General features: G+C 39.5%; 1 protein-coding gene across 2 annotated transcripts in view; it reads right to left on the reverse strand.

Annotated features, from left to right (window-relative positions):
* MAP3K5 (mitogen-activated protein kinase kinase kinase 5) overlaps positions 1–22390 on the reverse strand; it is a 180914-nt gene that overhangs the window by 50611 nt on the left and 107913 nt on the right. For both annotated transcript variants that reach the window (XM_028508900.2, XM_036024775.1), the window contains exons 11-14: positions 19900–20007; positions 13027–13076; positions 9808–9903; positions 6202–6283 (exon numbers count right to left, since the gene is read on the reverse strand). In XM_028508900.2, the coding sequence (XP_028364701.1) occupies positions 6202–6283; positions 9808–9903; positions 13027–13076; positions 19900–20007 (336 nt within the window). The remainder of the gene's footprint in view (positions 1–6201; positions 6284–9807; positions 9904–13026; positions 13077–19899; positions 20008–22390) is intronic.

Genomic DNA, 22390 nt, shown 5'->3' on the forward strand with positions numbered 1-22390 from the left:
ACAGACAGCTGGTCAGCCTTGGGTGCGCATCTTGGATTCCATTCTTTCCTTTCGTTTGCTCCCCATACCAAACTGACTGCCAAATGTTGTCCGGTTTAAACTCAGTGCTGTGGCCCAGATCAGGTCCTTCTGACATTTCTTCTGTACTAATTCTACAGAGTTTTTCAAACATTTTTTAAAAATTAAAGTATAGTTGGCATACAATATTATTATTAATATTACTACAACACAGTGATTTAACATTTCTGTATCTTACATTGTAGTCACTATGACATGTCCAGTAACCATCTGTGCAGAGTTACTGTGATATTATTGACTATATTCTCTGTGCTGTACACTATATCCTGATAACTTATTTATTTTAACTGGCCTCCCTTCCCCCTCCTCTCTTGTTGCCCTGTTCTCTAATTCATTCTCCATTAAGATGATGGTAAACTTTCCGAAGTCCAAAGTTCCAAAGTAAGGCCTCCATATTCCTACCACTGTCTCTGTTTATTGGTCCTTGCTATTTTTAGGATCAAATCCAAACTCCTTCACACAGAGTAAAGACTCTTCAGATCTCATTGCTGCCTCTGTGTCCAACCCTCTCTCTCATCGACCTCCTCCAAAAACTCTCAGTAGGGTTCCCAAGATCCCTCTGCCTTCACACACGCTGTGTTTTCTACCTACGTGACTCTGTCCCATCCTTCAAAACCAAGCTCCAGAAAGCTTCCTGAACTTCAAAATCCAGGTTAGGTTCCAGTCTAATATGCTTCCAAGGCTGTCTGCACTTACTCTTCCGTGCATTTATCACTCTTCTTTCCCTTGCCCAGTCTGCATCCCAGTCTGGACTCTGAGCTCTTTGAAAACTAAGAATTTATCTTTAATTGCTCTATCCCTAGGCTTAGCAATATATGGCTTATAACAGATGCTCAGCAATTATTTGCTTAATTAATCAACCAGGCTTTAGAAAGATTAATAAGAAACTTTTTTCCATCAGGTGTCCAAAGAAAACACTTGAAGTCAGTACTGCTTAGTTTTGGGTTGGAAGTTGCTCTGCCACAGAGATGTTCGTGCAGCATGGTGAAGAGTGTGCACGCCTGGATGAAGCCACTCAGGCTGAGGCTTCTCTTAGGAATGCAAAGCATCAGGACTCTTCTTTTAAAAGACTGTTCATCTGACACAGACTCCTGTGAGAAGTGGTCACAGTGAAAATCTAAAGGACTTATTAATAAGACAAATGTGACTGAAAACCATGCCGGGGGGCTACTGCTGCTTGGCTTCTTTTCATCTCTTCTTTCTCTTCCTACAAGGCAGGTCTGAGGAGCCTGGCCTGGCCCATAAGGACAGAGCGGGGCCAAGAGCCAGGGGAATGCAGGGATGCTAACTGACACAAATGGAAAAAAGGGGGTGGGGACAAGGAGTGTTTTAAAAAATAGGAGGTAGGATTACACTGCTTATATATTTTACATTCTATTTCTATGGCAATAGACTAGCAAATTGGGTTGTTGCTAAGGGAAACAACTGCATTTTGAAGCAACAATGGGAATACTTCTAGAATCACCCCTCTATTGTCGCCTGCCCAGAACAATCTAAACTGGTGCTGGAAGGAAAATCAGTGTAGGGAGACGGTATTGACAAAGCCAAATGACAGTGTGGCGACTCAGTTTTTGCTTGCTCAAGAGACTGACGGTAAAACCCCCTTCTAAAAATCCATGCGCTTCCCTCTGTACTTAATTACATTAACTGAGCAGTCACCTCAAAGACCCAAACGGTAGCTTTGTTAATTTCCAGTATTGTCTTAACATACAAATGTGAAAAACGTAAATAACTATTAATAATATCAACAGAATGCTAAAAATGCTTCGGGTACAAATACCCAGTTTGATCTCTCCGCCCTCAGATCTTTCCTCAAATGTCACCTTGTCATCCAGTCTCCCCGGGCTTCCTTGTGTACAACTCTACATCCCATTACGGCGTGGCTTCCTCATTCCTTCCTTGCCCTGTTTTCCTCCTCAGCACTGATCGTTAGCACACATACTCCAGATTTTACTTATTGATGCTGTTTATCGTTCATCTCTCACTAGAATGTAAGATCTACGAGGGCTGGGGTTTTCTCTATGTTGTTCTCTGCCATACTGCCAGCACCTGGAACAGTGCCTACCGCACAGTAGGTGTCCAATTAATATTTGTTGAGTGAATTGATGAAAAACACTTGGACCCACAAATGTGGTATGGAGATTATTTTAAGCTGAATGAAAACGTCTCATTAAGTACCGCATTTTTCGGACTACAAGGCGCAAAATTCCCCCCAAATTTGGGTGGCTTACCTGGCTTGCTGTGGGGGGAGGAGAGGGCAGCAGCCTATGTTATTTATGTTATTAAATATTTTGCCACATTTTTTGCTTCAAAAATTTTTTTTCCTATTTTCCTCCTCTAAAACCTGGGTGTGTCTTATGGTCCAGTGCGCTTATAGTCCGAAAAACTCAGTAGCAGCTGCAGAAAAAAAAATCTTATCTAAACTTCTTGTTTGCAAAGCCTCTTGAAACTACAGCTGCCTTAACCCCTCTCTGGGAGGTTTAGGACCACTCATACCTGGATAAGAAATTACATAGACAAAACCTTCACAGAACCTTCCATACCTTCCACTTGTCTCTCCTGAGTTTCCCACCATGTGCTATTTCCCTTGAAGTGCTATTGAGAGCTTTTCTTCTTAAGATGAACTCTTAACTCTAGCTGGTCAGGAGCCACTTCTTTGTATGTTCCCACATATATAAATAAACTTTCTCCTTCTGTTAATGTGTCTTTTGTCAGTTAATTCTCAGGCCCCAATGACTGAACCTAAGTTGGTAAAGGAAAAACTTTTTTTTCTCCCAATGGAATGAATAACACATTGATACTCATATCGTACAACACTTTGTGACATATTTTCTCAGAGTGGTAACTGTGGGTATTCAGCCTCAGAGCTGAACAAAAACAGAAAGAACATGCTGAGAGAAACACACCCATGTGCTACTTGATGACTCCAAATTGATTTAAATAAATTCTAAACCATAATTCATTGTTTGTGAGGCAAATAATCAGAGAAGGAAATGGTATGGCATTGCATCATCCTGAAGATGCAGGAGTCAAAGGGAAATGTCCCTTTCGTCTTTCCTGTCGCCACTCCATCTCACATGGGGTCAACTTTCTCTTTGCGCACACTGGAAACTATGAACAGGGGCAGGGGGTCAGCTGCTGTGACTGCCTCAGGCTTGTGTCAATCATATGCCCGTTTTGATGAAACAATGAGGTAAAAATGCATATAAATAAAGAAGACTTTGGAGGGAAAAGGAAGAGAAGGAGGGAGGGGGAGTGAGAGAAGGAGAGACAGACGAAGGAAGAATACACGCATGCATTTGGAAGAGGAGTGGAGAGGAAGACACAACATATTTTACATTGAGCACCAAAAGTACCTCAGTCATTTTTTTCAAGAAAATAAGGAGATGAAAAGAAAATGTGTTGATAACAGCCCGATTATGGTATTCATCCTTTCACTGATTTAGCACTGATTAAACAACCTTTAAACCAGTTTACCATCATCCACTCTGCCCCCTCCAATCCATATCCCCCTCCCCTCAGTTTGAGATATTGTTTAAACAATTCTGGTTTTGTTACTCCCACCACCAGCTTCAGACCCTTCCGAGTCTTCGAGCCTTCTGACTACTTCTGCTTGGATGTCTGGCACCATGTGAGACCATGTGATTAAAAGGGAAACAGAGCCACAATCCAGCCTTGGGATGTTAATAGTTCTGTGCAGGCTACCAAGTTACAATGTAATAAGAAGAGCTAGGACAGTGGAGTGGGCAAGAATGTTGCGAGAGCAGAGAAAAGTGAGAAGTGTTGAAAATGATTAAAAAATTGATATGAGTTGCATCTCAAAAAGTTAGGACGTAGTCACCAAGTGGGACAGAGAAGAAAAAGCATGTGGAGTTAGGCATCTGCATGTCAAGCCCAGATTCAGGAAAAGCTTGGCTATCTGAAAAATAGGCAGGAAATTGGCTTTGCTGGACAGCTGGGTGCAAAGGAAATGGTTAAGTTAAGTTACAGCTAGGTAGTTAAGAACATGGTACGGTGTGGAAATCTCCTTCGACAAAGAGTAGGTTATAGTTAGGGGAGTCACAGGATTAAGTCTACGTGAGAGACCTGCCTGATGATGACAGAGACAGTGCACTGACAGAGGAGAAAGGCTCCACGGGAAGACCTGAGATGGGGGAGTGACAGAGAGAATGAAAGGAAGGGGCTGCAGGAAAGACTGGGTGTGAGGGTATGAGGGGCTGGAGAAGCAGTTGCCCTGATATGTCTGCCTTGAGTTGCTGGTCAGATGCCCTGCTCTTCGTGAGGATATGGAAGGCTGGGAGAACAAAAATAGGGACCACAGCTGATAAATGTTAGAACCCTTATGATCAATTGTAACCAACTGTTCAATAATTTCAATATAAACTTAACACATTAAATTATTTAAGATATGGGCTCATAATCCTTCCATGTCAAAATATAGCCTTGAGTCAAAAGACATGGCTTTGAATCAAAAGAAGTTGTTTCTCTTTGTATTTAAAAATAGAAAAGTCCTCCAAAAGTGGTATTGAGCTGTATTTGAAAAACCTTGCACAGTTTGTACTAATCTTGAAAATTATACAATACTTGAATTAGAAAAGGACATTTAAGATCTTCTTGTTCAACTTCCTCTTAAGGAATAAAATCATCTTAGCCCAGTGGGAGTATGCATTTTGTCCAAAGTTATAAAATTGGCTGTTGACGAAGTCAGAACTGGCACTCAAGGCTGCTGACCCCTGCAGGGGCTACACAGATCTCACCAGAGCCAGGGACGATCAGAAGGAGGTTCTGACCATCACCCAAAAGAGGCTGAGCCCCTCCCACAATTGTGCCTCTCAAAAGAAAGCATACTATTCAAATAGGAAGAAACGCAAATCTTAACTTGGGTTTTGAATAAAAAGTTTTCAAACACCAAGAATTCTAAGCATTAGCTTCAGATTTGTAGTTTATAGGACCACATGAATAGCTAACGTTTGCTCAATGTTGATACCACTTTAAGTGAAGGTAAAGACATTAAAGAATGTCTGATCTTTCCAACATTTTAATTTTGTTTTAGGTATCTAATGCCTTCAGGAATTGTATTTAAACAATTTTAATTCTATCTCAAATTGAGGTAAAGGTCAGAAAATAATTATCAACACAGAAACCTAATCACAAAAGTAATCTTACTTGTTTACAATGTAAGAAATGGGAAGCAGAGGAATTGTTTTCCGTTATGTCTTTCACGGGCTGAAGTTCAAGGTCAGTTTGTAATAATGAAATTAACTGATTTTAATCAAATCTTTAGAATACTGAAAAATTATTTTAATCAAAAAAGTTGAAAATATCTAAGAAATATAATCAAAGATATAATGGAGTTATCATAAATTATGCAAAAAATAAGTTAAGGGTTTTTATTAATAACCCATATTGTGAAGGTGCTCTGGCTTGGAAGGAATACTCAATGAGAGGGTGGGCCAAGATGGATCTCATCACCTTCACAACCCAGAACATTACTGGATCCATTCATTAATGTTATGCTAATAAAATACCACCACCACCACCACCACCACCACCACCACCAAAATGCCAATATCATGAGTTGTGGCATTATGGTAAACTAAGCCAAAATACTTAAAACAAGTATGTTTTAATTCACTGTATAGACTACCCAGTCCACTGGGAATACTGCAGAAGCCGTTCTTCATCACAGATTTTAAATTATTCTGATAGAATGCGAAGGACTGAGTGTAAGAATATTTTTATAACATTAAAAGAATGGTGTCCCTGTGCTTACTTGAGAAGGGTGCGTTAGGAGCACTTTGATGAATCAGAGCACTATTGTATAAGCTGTTTCTTGTGAGGTCAGCGGATGTAGTGAAACCCTCTGGATAGTCCTAGGAAAAAACTCTGAGCATTTCCCCTCTTGTCTGGTTTGGTGGGTGAGTGTTCTCAGTGCTTGCATAGAATCCTCTGCAATTGTTACATTAAAGGAGAGTTCACAGGCTGTGCACCCTACCCCCTCACCAACACTCATATGCACCTCCTGCACCCTCTCCCCTCAGTACAGCTTTAAATAGTTCGTTCTTAAAAATCAGTCACAGAGAAACTTTGTAAAAAGAACATGGAAACCTAAGTCATTATTACCTCCAGGGAGTCTCCTTCACAGTCTCCTTCCTCCACGCCTCGCCCCTTCTCTTCGGTAATGGTGTTCACCATTTCAAAAAACCTACGATGCAAGTTGGTATGTGGTCACTAGTAACACACAAAACATTAAAATATACACAAGCATGTTCCAAAGTGATTTCACAGGGGAAAAAAAAGGAGCCAAGAAAGTCAGGTGATAAACCATCAGTATCAGTGTGAAAAATATGATTTTCAAAAAGAAAACAGGAATTTCTGACCTCCTGCCTCACTTCGAGTAACAGTAACACATATAGTACAGAAGCCGAACAGTGAGGTAAGACAAGGTCACAGAAATCTTAGGAAAGTGGACTTGGACATCAGACCAAGATTGTTAGTATTGGTGTAGTTAAGCTCCTCCACCTCTGAGACTCACCCCTTAATTATAAAATGGGGACTATACTTAGATAATCTATCTCCTCAGTTGTTATGAAGATGACCTGAGGTACACTTACAAAGCACTTACTTAGCACAGTGCACTCATAAATATTGGCTATTATTATTTTACCACTGTTAAATATTACTATTTAAATGGGACACAACAAAAATACCTACATTTTAGAACAGTGTCTCTAAATTCTGAAGTCACTATTTGATAGAACATTGGCCAATGTAACATTTGATCTCAGTGACTCAATCTTCCGCCTGAGCACCTCAATATCATACACACGAGACCCCATAAACACAGCCTGTGAAACACTAATGGGAAGCAGGGGCAGATGGCTTATATGTTTGTGACAGAAACCATCCCTCTTTTGGGACAAACACTGTCTTCAGGAACTCTTCTTGTCAAGTTTTTGTTTTCTTTTTCTTTTCTGGAGATCATTTCAGAGCCAAGAAAAACAATTACGGCAAGAAATAGATTTGCCCTCTGCACCACCAGCTGTGCTATCCATTCAGAGGGGACGCTGATGGTCTCCAGAAGTCGAGGAAGGGAGGCACTCTGAACAGGGGCCGATGACCTCACAGGCGGGTCACGCTGTGCACTGCCAGCCCAAGGGTGCAGTACGCTATGGTGTGACAAGAAAAAATATCTACCACAATTCAGAACCTTTCTATTATCTCTGTACCAATGACATAATAGAAAATATACATTGGTCTGCCCCCATTTCCTGGCCTAGAGCTCCTAAAACCCTTGTATTTTCTAAGTGACAAGAACAAGCATCTCTTGTTCTGATGTTTGGTCTTTGACACTTGTCCCTGGCAGGGTGCCTCTGTAAACCCCTAAGTGATGAGAGAACCCAGAGCAGCTTTTGTTACAATGAGCAGACTCTCGGTGGGCTCCTGGATGGGGGCTGGTCATCAGAAAGACCAAGCTTGATTAGGAGCTTGGACTTTCCAGCCTCCTCCTCCATCTTCCAGAGGGAAAAGAGGGCTAAAAATAATAATCACTCCTGCTTATGTGATACAGCCTCCATTACTCTAATAGTACAGGGTTCATGGAGTTTCCAGGCCGGCAAACACATCCACACCCGGAAGGTAACACACCCCAACTCCATGGGACAGACGCTCCTGTGCTTTGGGACCCTTCCGGACCTTGCCCTATGTATCTCTTCATCTAGCTGTTCATCTGTGCCGTGTATCATATCTTTTAATTAAAGGGGTAAATGTAAGTATTTCCCTGAGCTCTGTGTTCTGCTCTAGCAAAAGCCAAATGCAGAAGGGGCCATGGGAATTTCTAATCTACAGCTGGCTGCTCAAAAGCACGGCTGAGATCCCTAGGTGTGTAACTGGCATTGGAAGTGGGGGAAGAATGTCTCATGGGCCTGAGCCCTCATCTGTGGGGTCTGACACTGTCTCCAGGTAGGTGCTGTTAGAAATGCAGGGCACCTGGCTGGTGTCACAGAGGTCTGCTTGTATGGAAAAAACCGCCGCACATTTGGTGACCAAAGGTGTCAGAAATGAAGTGTTGTGTGTGAGGAATAAAGGAGACACACAAGAAGGAATACATAGGAAGCGGGGGAAGCGGAGTTTGTTTTTTTTTTCTAGCACCTCTTTTTATCCATTCTTCCATTTAACAAACATTCATTCAGTGTCTACTAGAATCAACAGCTGTCCGGGCCTTTGGGAATATGAGAATGAACAAAATAGACAAAGTCCACTTCAGAGTTTGGAATCTATCTCACTCTTTCTTTCTCTCTACACATCTCTTGGAGGTTGATGACAAAAAAAAAATAAAATTACCAAACCTGCTGAGAATAACAGCAGGCTCTTATAAAGATTAAATACCATACTGAGTTAGAGACAAAAGCAAGTTCAACCAAGAGAAAGAAGAAAATAAAAGACCTAAAAAAACCCTGGCTTTAAGGTCTGGGGTAAAAGTGCTCGGTTACGCACGTGAAGGTTTCCAACACGGACGTCTGTAAGCAGAACACGACACACAGTGGGAGGGGAGCACAGTGTGGCTTTCAGGGGCTGGGACTCTGGTGTTACATGTGCCTGATTCAAATCCAAGATCTCACACTTACTGGGTACACAGAATTTTTGGTTAAACTCTCCAAGACTCTTTTTTATTCTAACAAAGATATTAATATTACCTACTTAATAGGTTTTGCTTAAAGATTAACACAGACATTAAGACTGGGGTAAGCACTCCATAAATCTTAGCTGTAATTATCACAGAAATCAATGGCCTTGAGAATTTAGTAGTAAAGGAAACCATACACCTGCTAAAAATTCTTTCTTACTTCCAAGTCTTTTTACTCTACATTTTACAATAATAAAGATAAAACTCTAGCCAATAATTGTGGATTAAACAAACATATTTTTGCACTGAGACAAATGTGGCTGACTACATACTGTAGTAGCACACCAGTCACTGGTATTAGGCTCCAACAGTAATTATTTGAAGGAGACAACCCCCATCAAAATTGTAAGTCCAAGCTGGCTTGTAGGCTCACTTTGTTTCTAAATTGCCAGTCACTTCTCTAGGTCCCCACAGTCAGTCATATGTTCTAGGGGAACATGAAGTAAATGATTAGCCCAAGAGAAATAGACCCAATGCAGTCCACTGAGTTTCAGGTTACCTGTTATTGGTGTAGATCGAATTCCTGGCTCTTAACTCAGGCAGCACCTCCACTAGAAAACCCAATATAACTAGTCTGGGTGGGGCCCAGGCACTTTTTAAATCTCTCCAGGTATTTCTAACATGAACTAGAGTTAAGAGCCACTGTTGCAGACAATGGTGAGGTTATTCCAAGGAATTCAGGAATGAAAATTTTGGTAGTCATATAAGTGCGCATTTTAAAAATGAGACATAATATTTGGCAATTAACTGTAAGTCTTGGTTAATGTTTGTCTGAGGAAAATAAATTCCTGACTAAGGAATTTATTTATGACTTAGTCATAAATAAATTATGACTAAGAGAAAGCTTGATTTATGGAAGGGAGCCCCCCAAATTCTCTGATGAATATACCACAGAATTATAAAATATTAGCCCAAATGAAATATATATACAACCACATAGCCACGAATTCTTTGCAGGAGCTACATGTTCACTCATTAATTTAAAAAAAAATAGTGATCAGGCAAGAACAGTCTTTTTCATACAAACCATTACTAATACGTACTTTTTACAATGAAGTTCGGTACAGAAATAGATTTGGAAATCATCAGAATTGTGAAGCACATAAAGAAAACAGCATCGTTCTTCAAATTTAGAAATACTGAAACAAACAAAAAGAAATATTCAGGGATCATCCCAATACTTCCAGGTCCTGTCATGAAAATAAATACTATTTTATATGTGGCCCTAATTACGAAATCAATGTTGTTTATGACAAAAAGTTAAAAACCGTACTTTAAAAAGTGTGGGGAGAAAGGGGAGAAGGGTTTTCAGGAACAACTATAAAGGACACAGGGACAAAACCAAGGGGGGTGGATTCAAGGGAGGGAGGTGGGGATGGCTGGGGTAGGGGGGAGTGGTGGGGAGGGAAATGCAGACAATTGTGCTGGAAGAAACAACTAAAAATTACTTAGTTTAATAAAAAGTATTATTTCCTGTACCACAATACTAAAAGTATTTAACTTTCTGAGAATTGTCTTCCTGCTCCCATCTGTAGACAGAGCTGCTCTGGGGTGTGGCAGGGACAGAGAAGCTATGTGTCCCTGCAACTTAGCATGGGAAAGGGGTGCTGCCTTGTATACCCCTGCCTGCGTGCTGGGAGGAAAAGCCTAAGGATGAACTGGCTGGCTGGCTGGCTGACTCGGTGATTTTGGTTCTCTGAGATCTGTAGAATAACAAAATGTTTCCAAAGCTAGAAGGGCAATGTGTGGAAGGCAGTAAAACCATCTCGTTAGTTGTAGAGATTTAAGAGGAATGAAGCAACACGGAGCAGCACTTGGTTTGGACTCAGCAAGCGGTTTACTTCACAGCAATTAGGACAATTTTGAGATTACCAGTCAGGCCATGCTGTTTTATGCCAAGGGTTGGCAAATATATTCTGTAATGGGCCAGAGAGTAAATATTTCAGGTTTTGTGGGCCAAATTACTCAGTTTTTGCTGTTGGATCAGCCTTAGACAATACACAATGAACATGGCTGAGTTCCAATGAAACTTTATTTACAAAAACAGGCAGTGGGCCATATTTGGCCTGTGGGCTGTAGTTTGCCAATCCCTATATTATGCCTCTGCATCTGCTATTCCTTCAATTTAGAATGCATATTATTCTTGACTTTTAAAAGAAATTCTACTGATTATTTAAGGCCATGCTTAGGCCTTACTCCTTTCCCTACTTCTACCTTAAACAGAAAGACCTTCTTTTGTACCTCCCTTCTTTGAACACAGTTCCAATAATTGCTCATCCCACACTGCATTGTCATTAGTTGTTACGTGTCTGCTCCCATGCTGGACCTAGAGCTCTTAGAGAGCAGACCTTAGGTCTTGGTATTTTTTGTATTCTTATAGAATAGGACTTAACATTTGACACACAGCTGGTGCTCAATCAATGCCCATTGACTGAGCTGAGAAAGTTTTGAGGTGATATAAGGCAAACTGCTAATTTAGTCAGATTTTCTTCTGTACTTTGCCATCTCTTTATAGAGGAGAAAGCCAAGAAAAGGTTAGCTCTCTTTGAAGTCACACATTGGAACTCAAATTCCCAACATATAAACCAGCAGTAGCCCCATGTAAGCATTCTATGTCATAAGTCACAACAAAGGTTATGTAGTGATGTCATACCTAGTTAAAAGAAAATTAATTCATTAGAAAATAGATAAGATAAAGTGAAATTCATGTTTACCATACTAAGTGGATTGCTTCAAAATACAGCTATGAATGAGTGCTTTACTAATGACCTGTTTTAAAAATTAAATATGAAGAGAATAAAGCTTTATTTGAGAAGGCATATATTGGAAAGATATATAATGAATCAGTCTGTAATCCTATTTGCTTCTGTTCAGGTCACTCATAAGGAAACAGGTGGCATTACCAGGCGAACTCCAATAATCAGTGACTCAGACGGCTCTACCAGTTCAGTCTCCAACAAAACCAAATACTATCATGCCTAAACCAATGGAGAACTGCATATCTGGCCTTTAGAAATCCGTTCTTCTTCATCTCCACTATGTGGGGAGAAAAAGTAGTAACCACAACTAATATAGTTTAAAACTTGCAATAGTTGGTCTAGCATTGCTGAGTGTCTATAGAACGAGTATTTAAATATTTAATTGGTGGCTTTTGATTCTGGGGGAAAAAAACAAACAACTCTCATTTCTAAATCCCAGGAAATGGTATTTCCTGAGCCAATGGTATTATGATGGCAATGTCAGACCTAAAGCAAACTGAAGTGAGTCACTGTAATCCCAGAACACTTCATTAATGGTGACCTCAGGATAAGGTGTTTCTTTTTTTTTCTTTCTTTTTTTTTTTAATGAATTCCTTTTACTCTCATCCCGTAGATATCAGCTACAGGACACAATCTGGTAGAAGACATTTTGGACGCACCTAAGGAGAGATTAGTTCCTGGTATACCTAAAGAGCAGAAACCCATCCCATAACATAAACCAACAGCTCAGCCACCTAGAGAGAACTGCACCTAGCTCACTTTTGTCTACACCTTGATTCTGTCCCACAGATTACATTTACCCCTCAGTCACCACATTTTAAGTGGGTGACAAGCACAGAGTTAGTTCAACTAACAGTGAACGTTTTCTTGCAAATCTTTTAATAACGGAGATAGACTAAAAAAGGTTGAGCATTTCACAAATAGAAGGATTGCTGAGATTCTTTACTTTTTTTTATCCTTACCCAATGACATTTTTTGTCCATTGCTTTTTGAGAGAGAGAGAGAGAGAGAGAGAGAGAGAGAGAGAGAGAGAGAGAGAGGGAGGAAGGAGAGGGAGGGAGAGAGGACAGACAGACATTGATATAAGAGAGAAATATTGATCAGTTGCCTTCTTGTATGTGCCCTGACAAAGGGCAACCTGGGTATGTGCCCTGACTGGCTCCAACCAACTAATCCATACAGGCTAGGGTGAAAATCTTTACATTTTTTTAAAAAGAGTTTCATTTATTTTTAGAGAGGGCGGGATGGAGGGAGAAAGACAGGGAAACATCAATATGTGATTGCTTCTCACACTCCCCCACTAGGAACCTAGCCTGCAACCCAGGCATGTGCCCTGACTGGGAATTGAACCAGCGACCCTTTGGTTCACAGGCCAGCACTCAATCCACTGAGTCATACCAGCTCAGGCATGTATTTTTAAATCATAACTAGAAGTCCTATCTAACACATTCATATTCTAGAAAAATGTCTCCCAAGAAAATGAAATGCACCAAGGAAACTTACCTCACTCCCCTGACAGAAGAAGCACCGAAATTCCACTCATGTATACCATTCTAGAATACAGGGAAAGAACAACGAAAAATGTTCGGTTATCCGAATTAAAATAACCCAACAGCAATAATTTTGTTTTATTATTTTTTAGTAAGACACACAGAATAATTTTCCTCATGTATAATTCTTCATGAACAAATTATCGGGATAGAAACTGCAATTCATTCTTAAGCCACAAGGGTGATGTTTACATAATAATTTCTGTATTTCAACAGAACGGCTCTAAGAGAGCATAGGAAAATTAGTCTCATCAACTTTTAAAATTTATTTTTGGCAGATTAACTTAATAACTTATGCATTAATTTTTAAAGTAAAAAAAAACAGTGATCTCAAGGTAATTCAATTATAGTCAAGCAATATTTTTCTGTAAAAGAACATTAATGAAATATGCAAATTTTTAAAGATAAATATTTCTGAATTACCTTAAGTTTTTTAACTAAATGGAGGTTCTATTTCTTAAGAACCTGGTACAGCAATTACGCATGCATATAACATCCATCATAGTTACAGTGTGCTGTTACCTAATTTATGTGAGACTCAATATACTAATAAAGGTTGAAGATAAAAACTGACCAGCATTTGATAAATATGGGTGATCTGCAAGGTCAAGATGAAAAAAAAAAACTGTGGCAATTGATTACTTAAATTTATTATTAAAGCTAAGTTAAAATCAGTATTAAATGCACATCTCTAAACTAAATAAATTACAAGATGGATCACATTCCCTATAAAAATGATGCAGAATTAATAACATTTTTGTAGAAATAGAGTCATTGCTACATGTGTCCAAGTTTAGCAAGTAGTCATTCCAATTGCAAGTCAATGCTTTAAATATAAAACAACTAGGAGAACGAGCTCTTCCCATCAACTTAAAATACTGCCAGGAAGCTGAGGTCAGGGCTGAGCCAGTGAAGTGGGTAATGAAGCTGTGGCTCTGATGTGGCCCGGAACTCTCCTTTTGGTTGAAGCAACTCAAAAAGCCACAATTTATATTCATAGCGACTATTTCTTTGCTAGGACCATACAACTTAAAATAAAAAATAGATCCTCCCAAGCCTGAGGCATATTTACTAAAAAACTAGTTTCAATGCACATCCATCAGGTCACAGGGAATGTGACCTGAGTTATCATAGGACAAATGTTGCTGAGCATGAAGACCAGGAAAGGTGGAGACCACAGAAAGGTACTCCTGGAATGTGGTTCTCGTAACCGGAGTGCACAGGGAGTTAAATTAAAATAGCCTGCACCTTTAGCTGGTAATTTGAAAGCTGCTTCTAAAGCTTGTTGGCCTCGGGTGACCCAAGTATATGTGACCCAGGAGCTGCAGCTGTTAACCTGCGTACTACTTGCACACAGCAGCCTTGGCCTCAAAGTTTCTTTCTAAGGCCACCCTCAGGATCAGGAGGGGGGTTGAGTGCAAACCTGCAACTGAACACAGCAACTAGCGAACACCAACAAGACGGCACTGGTAAAATCTATCTTCCATCAGCCCTGTCCTGGGAGTGGCCAAGGAGAGATTTCCCATGATGATTGGGCTGGTTTTGCAGGAAACGAGTAAAGCATTTTCAGAATGTTAGTTTCCTGAAAGGTTCAAGTGCTGCCAGGAAACATTCCATTTCAGTGCCGTAAAGCCCAGGGCATGAGTAAGATGAAGTGATCTGGAACAAGGCCTCTTTCCACCTCCCTCGCCAGTGGGCTCTCCACACAGAGGTGGTGGTGAGCTACAAGGCCAACAGGTGAGGTAGAGGGTCCTGGGACCTCTCTGGGAATCAGGGGGAAAGGGATGCCAAAGGCAGAGCTGGAATGATATTTAATCCCAACAAGCTCCAAACCAACATTCAATCTTATTTCATCAGCACACACGCCATTTTCTAGGAAATGGTTAGTTTCAGATCCCATGCTCCAGCTAGGTACTAGGAGTTACCATTGAGCTAAGGTGGCAGGAGTTACCCTTGGCAGACACTCTTGGTTTCCTAGGCAACAGCCCTTCCTTCCCTTCTTTGCAACAAAAAATAAATTTTGTTCAGGTTCAGGTGGCAATGCTTAGGGATGGTGAAATTGATTAATCTAAATCAGCTATGGTTAAGTCCATTTTTCTTGCTGGTGATTGGTTTAGGTACAGTCACATGATACAACTTTTTGTATAGAGGAAGGACCTGGCCCTCCTCCTTTGGATGTGGTCTGTGCAAAGTGATGCTTGGAGCTGCTATTTAAGGCCCTGAGTAAAAAACCAAGAGCATACATACAGAGAACTCAACTCAGAATTCTGACACTGTCAAGCCCTGAAATCACCCAAACAATGAACCCACCCCAGAAGTTCTTATGAGATAACATTTCCTTATTTTAGTTGGGAGTTTTGTAGCTAAAAGTATCCCTGTAGGATGAGAACATCATATCATCAAAATTGGGAGTTCGAGGTAAATACATTCCCCTCATAAATTTCCTGGGTCTTCTCTGAATGGCCATGGGCCAGAGCTTAGTATTCTTCTAGGTCCCTGACTGAGAAGCCACCAGACAGGTCAGGAGTACTTAAACATCAAACCCAGAAGGAGGGGAATCTTAAATAACAACTGTTTAAAATATCTGGCAAATAACTTCTCTGTTCCTCAATCTAGGTTTTTTTCATGTGCACGTGCAGACTTTCTTCAAGTACTAATTTATTTTAAGCAGTAACCACCTACTGAACAAAGGAAGAAGAGTTAAAAGATTGGATTTCAACTAATTTTTTTAAATTACTTTATTGTTATTCAATTACAGTTGTCTACATTGTCCCTCTACCCCCAGCCCCGACCCCAGCCAAACCCACCTCCCTGGATTTCAATTAATTTTTGCCTCTCAATGTGGAGTAACTCTCTAAGAGTCCCTGAACTCTTAGGAATTAGTGTAATGATCTTAAAGTTTTGAAAGTTACAAAATGAAGTATCTGCCTGGAAAAAGTCCAGCCCTTGCTAATATAATGAGAACGGTTATGCAACATTGATGTGACCTGGCAGCCAAAGGGAATGGACTGGAATGCACACACGTGAGCAATGAGTGAGCACGTGCACTGTGTGGCCATCACGTTCATACTGACTGAGCGAGTAGAGCAATGAATCTGCATCAAATATTGTACTAAGCTCGAACATTCTTCTGCAGAAACTCTGCAGGTGATTCAGAAGGCTGCAGCTATGGGCAACTAGTGACTGGCAGCTTCATCATGACAACGTGCTCACTTAGGCATCACGTCTTATACAGAGTGTTTTGGTGAAACATCAAATCACCCAGGTGACTCAGCCCAGCTACAGCCCAGATGGCACCCTGTGACTTCTGGCTTTTCCCAAAACTAAAATCACCTTTGAAAAGGAAGAGATAACAGATCATGAATGAGATTCAGGAAAATACAATAGGGCATCTGATGGCAATTGGGAGAACTGTATAAGGGCCCAAGGTGCCTCTTTGAAGGGGACATAGGCATTATTGCCTATGTACAGTGTTTCTTGTATCTTCTTCAATAAATGTACCTATTTTTCATACTATATGGCTGGGTACCTTCTGGACAGATTTTGTACTCATATACTAGCTCACGTAACTGTTCATTCCATATTTAAATGAAAACATTGAGAGAGGAAGAGAGTAAAGAAAAAATATGATAGATGAAAAGCAACATTCTCTGTTATTCTACTTTTAGAAAAAAATTTAAACATTTGATGACAGAAACAATCCATTTCCTGTTTATTTAACATAAGATATTAAACCTGTTGTTTATCCTTTAATTATAGTTATTAGCTGTTTTAAACTAACAATAACAAAATGATCTTATTTTTATTGCATGTTCTCACTCCAATTATATCACTTCTATTTTTAAAAACAGAAGATAGCAGTGGTAATGAATACAGTATGGATAAAACTAGAGTTTGCAAAGAAACTGATAAATCTAAAATAGAAACTAATTGATTTATGAAAGCTGCAATTTTTGAACAAGAAGAATTTTTGCACTAAAGGTAATGGGAAATGAGCACACTGCAAATGCAGAAATTATCTTTGATCAAAAGATGGTAGGAAAAAAGACAATTCACAGCACAATTTTTAACCCTTCTTAATGCATTCACTTATAGCCCAATGTGTTTCTTTCTTAGCACCACATGAAAATTGTCTCTACAACTGTTACAAAGCCTAAGACGATCAATGCAAGCCTAACTTTATTGAATGGAGAACTTCCAGAAAGGAAAAATGACAACAAGCTAGAAACAGCACTCATTTTCCAAAAATCTCTGGCTTACTTCTGTTCCTTCTGTGTCCAAATACTGCTGGCTCTCCACTCAATTTCTGGAGTCTTGCTAACTCCTTCACCCCATTCAGTTTCCAAGTGTCCTTGGATAACCTTGTTCTTTCCAATCAAGCCTTTGAAAAATCTCCTCTCCCAGATAATAATGTTAATCTTTCCTAACCTCTTTTAGTCTTTGTAATTTCAACTGGGTGACTACTTCTGCTTGTGAGAACATGCATGCATGCACTTTAAAATAATGTAGACAGAACACTGTGCACTTTAAAACAATGTTAACAACATGTAAACTGATAGTTTTATTAGTTATTACTAATCTTTTTGCTGGATAATTATACTTGGAATAATGCCATCACAGCAGCTATAGATCTGAACTTCCAATGACTCCTTCCCTGGGTTTGATTAATTTGCTAGAGCAGGTTACAGACCTCAGAAATACATTGTATTTGCGAGATTATTGAATTATTAGAAAGGGCTATAACTCGGGAACAGCCAGATGGAAGACATGAATAGGGCAAGGCATGTGGGAAGGGGCCTGGAGGTCCTGTGCCCTCTCCAGGCGGTCTGTCTGCCCACATCTCCCCGTGTCCCCAACCTGGAAGCTCTCGGAACCAAGCCCTCCAAGGTTTTCACAGAGGCTTCATTACCTAGGCATGACATTAAATCTCTGGCCATTGGTGATTCAGTCCCCAGCCCCTCTCCCCTCCCTAAGGTCAGAGGGTGGGACTGAAAGTTCCAGCCATCTAATCTATGGGTCCCCAACCCCCAGGCCATGGACTTGTACCAGTCTGAAGCCTGTCAGGAACTGGGCTGCACAGCAGAAGGTAAGCAGTGGGTGAGTGAGTGACACTTCACTGGCATTACCACCTGAGCCTCACTTACTGTCTCCCCTCCCATCCTCCCACTCCCTGCAAAAAAACTGCCTTCAACGAAACCAGTCCTGGTGCCAAAAAGGCTGGGGACTACTGCACGGGCTTGGTTCTCCAGCAACAAGTCCCCTCCTTAGGTGTCTCCAAAAATCACCTCATTAGCATAGCAAAAGACACCTTTATGGCTCTCAGCATTTACAAAATTTCAAGAGTTTTAGGAGCTCTGTGCCAGAAATGGGGACTAAGATCAAATATATATTCCTTATGATAACTCACAATATCCCAGTTCCCTAATATAACACAAACCACACCATCCAAATGCTGCATGTCATCTAAAGAGCTAAATGGTCCCATCATTCTGGGGTCTCAATATTAGGGTTTGGTCCATATGTGTGCAACTGCAATTTCATTATTGTTATTGTTGTTACTGTTGTTAAAATTCATTAAGCATTTATTATATGCCAGGCTCTGTGCAATACCGTTTGAGGTGGATATTATTATTATCTCATTCTATAGATAAGGACACTGCAGCTTAGTCCTAACCGAGTGGCTCAGCTGGTTGGAACGTCAGGCCATGCATCAAAAGGTTGCAAGTTTGATCCCCAGTCAGGGAGCATATGGCAGGCAACCAATCAATGTTTCTCTCACATCAATGTTTCTCTCTCTCTCTCTCTCTCTTAAATCAATAAGAATATCCTTGGGTGAGAACAGAAAAAAAGGCACACTGCAGCTTGTAGAAGCCATGGTGCCCAAGGACTGTGATAGGATTTGAATCCAAGTCTGTTGAATCCAAGCCCGTATTATTAAAAATTGCAACCCCACACCCCACAAGCGTCCTTTCCAAGTCTCTCTTCTGCTTTAGTTTCCCCTTTCCATGTCAGCACCACAAGGGCAGGATTTTTGCTTATTTTGTGCACATCTGTTTTCCTCGTGCTTCACAGAGTATGGCAGTGCCTGTCACAGAGTAAGTGGTCAATAAATATTTGTTGAGTGCATGGATATTTAAGGAAAATTATAAGGGTACTTTGGAAAACAATTACAAAAGAACCCCACAAATCTACTTTGCCACGACACTGATCTCATTTCTGTGGTTTATCCTGTGGACTAGGTTCAGGTCCTGAAAAGTTTCTATTTTTAAAAAATGGAGGGATGATTTGTACATGAATTCAAACTGCTGAGATACAGAAGTGGAAAGGGTTATCCAAATGATTGCTGTAAGTAAAATGAGAGTGTTCAAGATCCCTCTGGAAGCCAGGGGCAGCACAGCCCACACGGAGCCAGAGGCTAACCTGAGATTTAGAGTTACTTAGATATTCAAATCGCCAAGATGTAATGACAACCATAATCGTACTAGTGTAATACTAGAAGCAGTGTTATTCAAACAGCCTCCCTAGAATTAATAAATTTACAGCATAAGTTTACAAAACAAACAAATATTCCAATTTAAAGTGCGCTTTGGATACTTATGTCATCTGTGATAAAAATCCAAATAGCTTAATTATATTTTATTAAGTGAATTAAAATCCATAACCCAAATTTAACAAATTTTATATTACAGGATGTATTTATGCTAGGATATATATAGTCAAGCTTTTTCTTCTGAACTAATACAGATATTTGCTGGACTGTACAAATGCTGGAAGGTTGTTAAGTCCTCACTGTTAATACTCTTGACTTAATAATTGTACAACTTACCTCGTCATCAGGAAGCACGTGCCAAATAGATATTGTCTTTTCCTCAACTTCATTGTTGATAGACAAATATGAAGGCTGATAGATTTTGGTTGGTTCTAATATTAACACCTTGAAAACATAAAACAAAAAATTAGTATCAGTGACGTAAGATTCAAAACACATAGAGCTGGCAGAACAACACAGCACCAACGACTGGATGAAGTTCTGGGTCCACTGCTAGAGTAAAAGGATTTAAAATTCTGACTACTGCCCTTTGCATATTTTATGATATAATGCCATTATTGTAAGTTCTAATAATACATCACCTTTTATTGCTATAGAAATTGGGAATACATTTTTGAAGTCCACATATTGGTTTGGTTAGCCCCAAGAAGTCTACTGATGGTACTTTTTAAAAGCTTTCATTTTTTTCAGGCAATACATACTCTTTTTCTATAAATATAAATGTCAAAGAAAGGCAGAAATGTGGTAAAACAAATTCTATATAAAGAAAAGAAAATATTCTATATATACATTGGCACATAGATTTATAGTTTTCATACCCATGTAAATAGGTTGAGAAATATTAGTATTAAGAGTTTATATATAAACCAAAAAACTGGACATAGCTATATAAAATAAAAATATTTTTACATTGCCTTCACGACACAAGTGGTATCTTTAGTAATGATATATTTAGCCTTGTGATAGAAAAAGAAAAAATAAAACCTGCTCCAGTTTTAGAGATATATGAGGGGTATGTGGTAAGTAAGCTGAGAATCACCACTGAAGGACTCTATGATGTATTATATTACTACTAATATCTCATTTCAGGAGCAAATAACATTTAAATACTATACATTACTATACATGCCATTATTTCAAAGGTGTTGCTACTATTATCTATTTGTACAGAAGTTTAAAGGCACCTGCCTCGCTCAAATTTCCTATGCACACTTAATTAGGAATGTTAGAAATAATAGAAATAAAGCTGATCCATAATTTGCAGAGAAGCTGAATAGCTTTTTCTGCTTCACTGCTTAAAACTCAAAATAATTGCCTTTTAGAACTGATCTCTTATCAAGCAGGGTTTACCAAGGGAAAGTGGAGGAAAAACCCTTCAGAAGGCTCTGTCAACAAGAAATTCACAGTATGTTATAACCTAAAGTGCACCCTAAACAGGAATCTGGGTTAGAAACTGACTCAGCCATACACTGCAAACCCAATGTATTTATTTTATGATAAACGTATCATAACAGTAAATTGATTTAAGTTAAAGTACAGAGAACTAGAGAAAGGGGATTAGAAAAACAAAATTTCTTTTCGCTATGAAAACATTAAGGGTATAAAGAATTCTTGGTCAGGCTCTAGCTATGAACATAAGGTAGAACATACCAAAAAATAAACACACTAAGAGCCTTGAGGGAAATGCATTTTGAATCAGGGACATATCAGGTGAATTAAGGTCCAAATTCCAATCAACAGAGAGTTAACACACTGGTTAATGACGAAAATAAATTTTCAATCTGAAGTTTGCAGAAATAGTGTTATCAAATCTGAGTATCCCAGTGCTTGTGAAATTAAAATGAGGAACAGGGACTAAAAGGTGGGTTCCCACCCCGAAACAGCATCCAAGTCACTGCACTGACAATATACCTTGTTCCCTAATAACATGGGAACACTATTTAATGTTAGAAAGCATAGGCCAGGTTCTCTCCTGTTATCTCAGGTTGTGTGTTTATTGTCTCAGGTATTTGTAATAGATAAAATCTGAACTATGTGTTCCTGCCTTGAGACAGGGAATAAACACTGGTTGCAATGATCACTGTGTAAAGCCCCTTGGTCTGCCCTTGAAATGACAAAATATGGAGAATTTGTAGCATGTATTTGAAGGTCACAGAAAAGCTGAGAAGACAAAAAAGTAGAGGCAATTTGACAAAACCATCAAGATTCAACCCATGGGAGAGTACACACATTCTTGCTTTCAGTCTCTAGTCTTTTATACTGGTTAACACAACAATCAACTGCTAATTTCATGCATCTGCAGCCGGGGTGGGAGACAGCAGAGCCTATAAACTATAAAAAGCAGACTTTAACTGAATTACCACACTCTGCTTCCTCTCACCTGATATTAGGTAATGGGCTGACGGTCACTTAACTTTTTAATGTAGGAAGGAAATAAAATATATACAGAAAATAGGTGAGAAAAAAGAATAAACTGAACTGAACCTAAATTATAATAAACGATGGAACTATTCAAATCATTTACAAAAGAACTTTCGTCATCTGCTTTCTGTTGCCCAGGGTCAACAGTTTTTCTTGGACAAATGAGATTGGATATGGTAGTAGGATAAATGGAGACAATCAAATTAAATATGTTCTAGTATAAGTCACGTTGGTTTTAGTAAGATCCACTTCAAAAGAAGGATCATGTCATCACCCCAATCAAGACCTACTGTGAGCCACAGAGGATGCTACCAAGGACAAGGCAAGTTACAATGACAGATATAGT

The sequence above is a fragment of the Phyllostomus discolor genome, chromosome 4 (assembly GCF_004126475.2).
Source record: "Phyllostomus discolor isolate MPI-MPIP mPhyDis1 chromosome 4, mPhyDis1.pri.v3, whole genome shotgun sequence".
NCBI lineage: Eukaryota > Metazoa > Chordata > Mammalia > Chiroptera > Phyllostomidae > Phyllostomus > Phyllostomus discolor.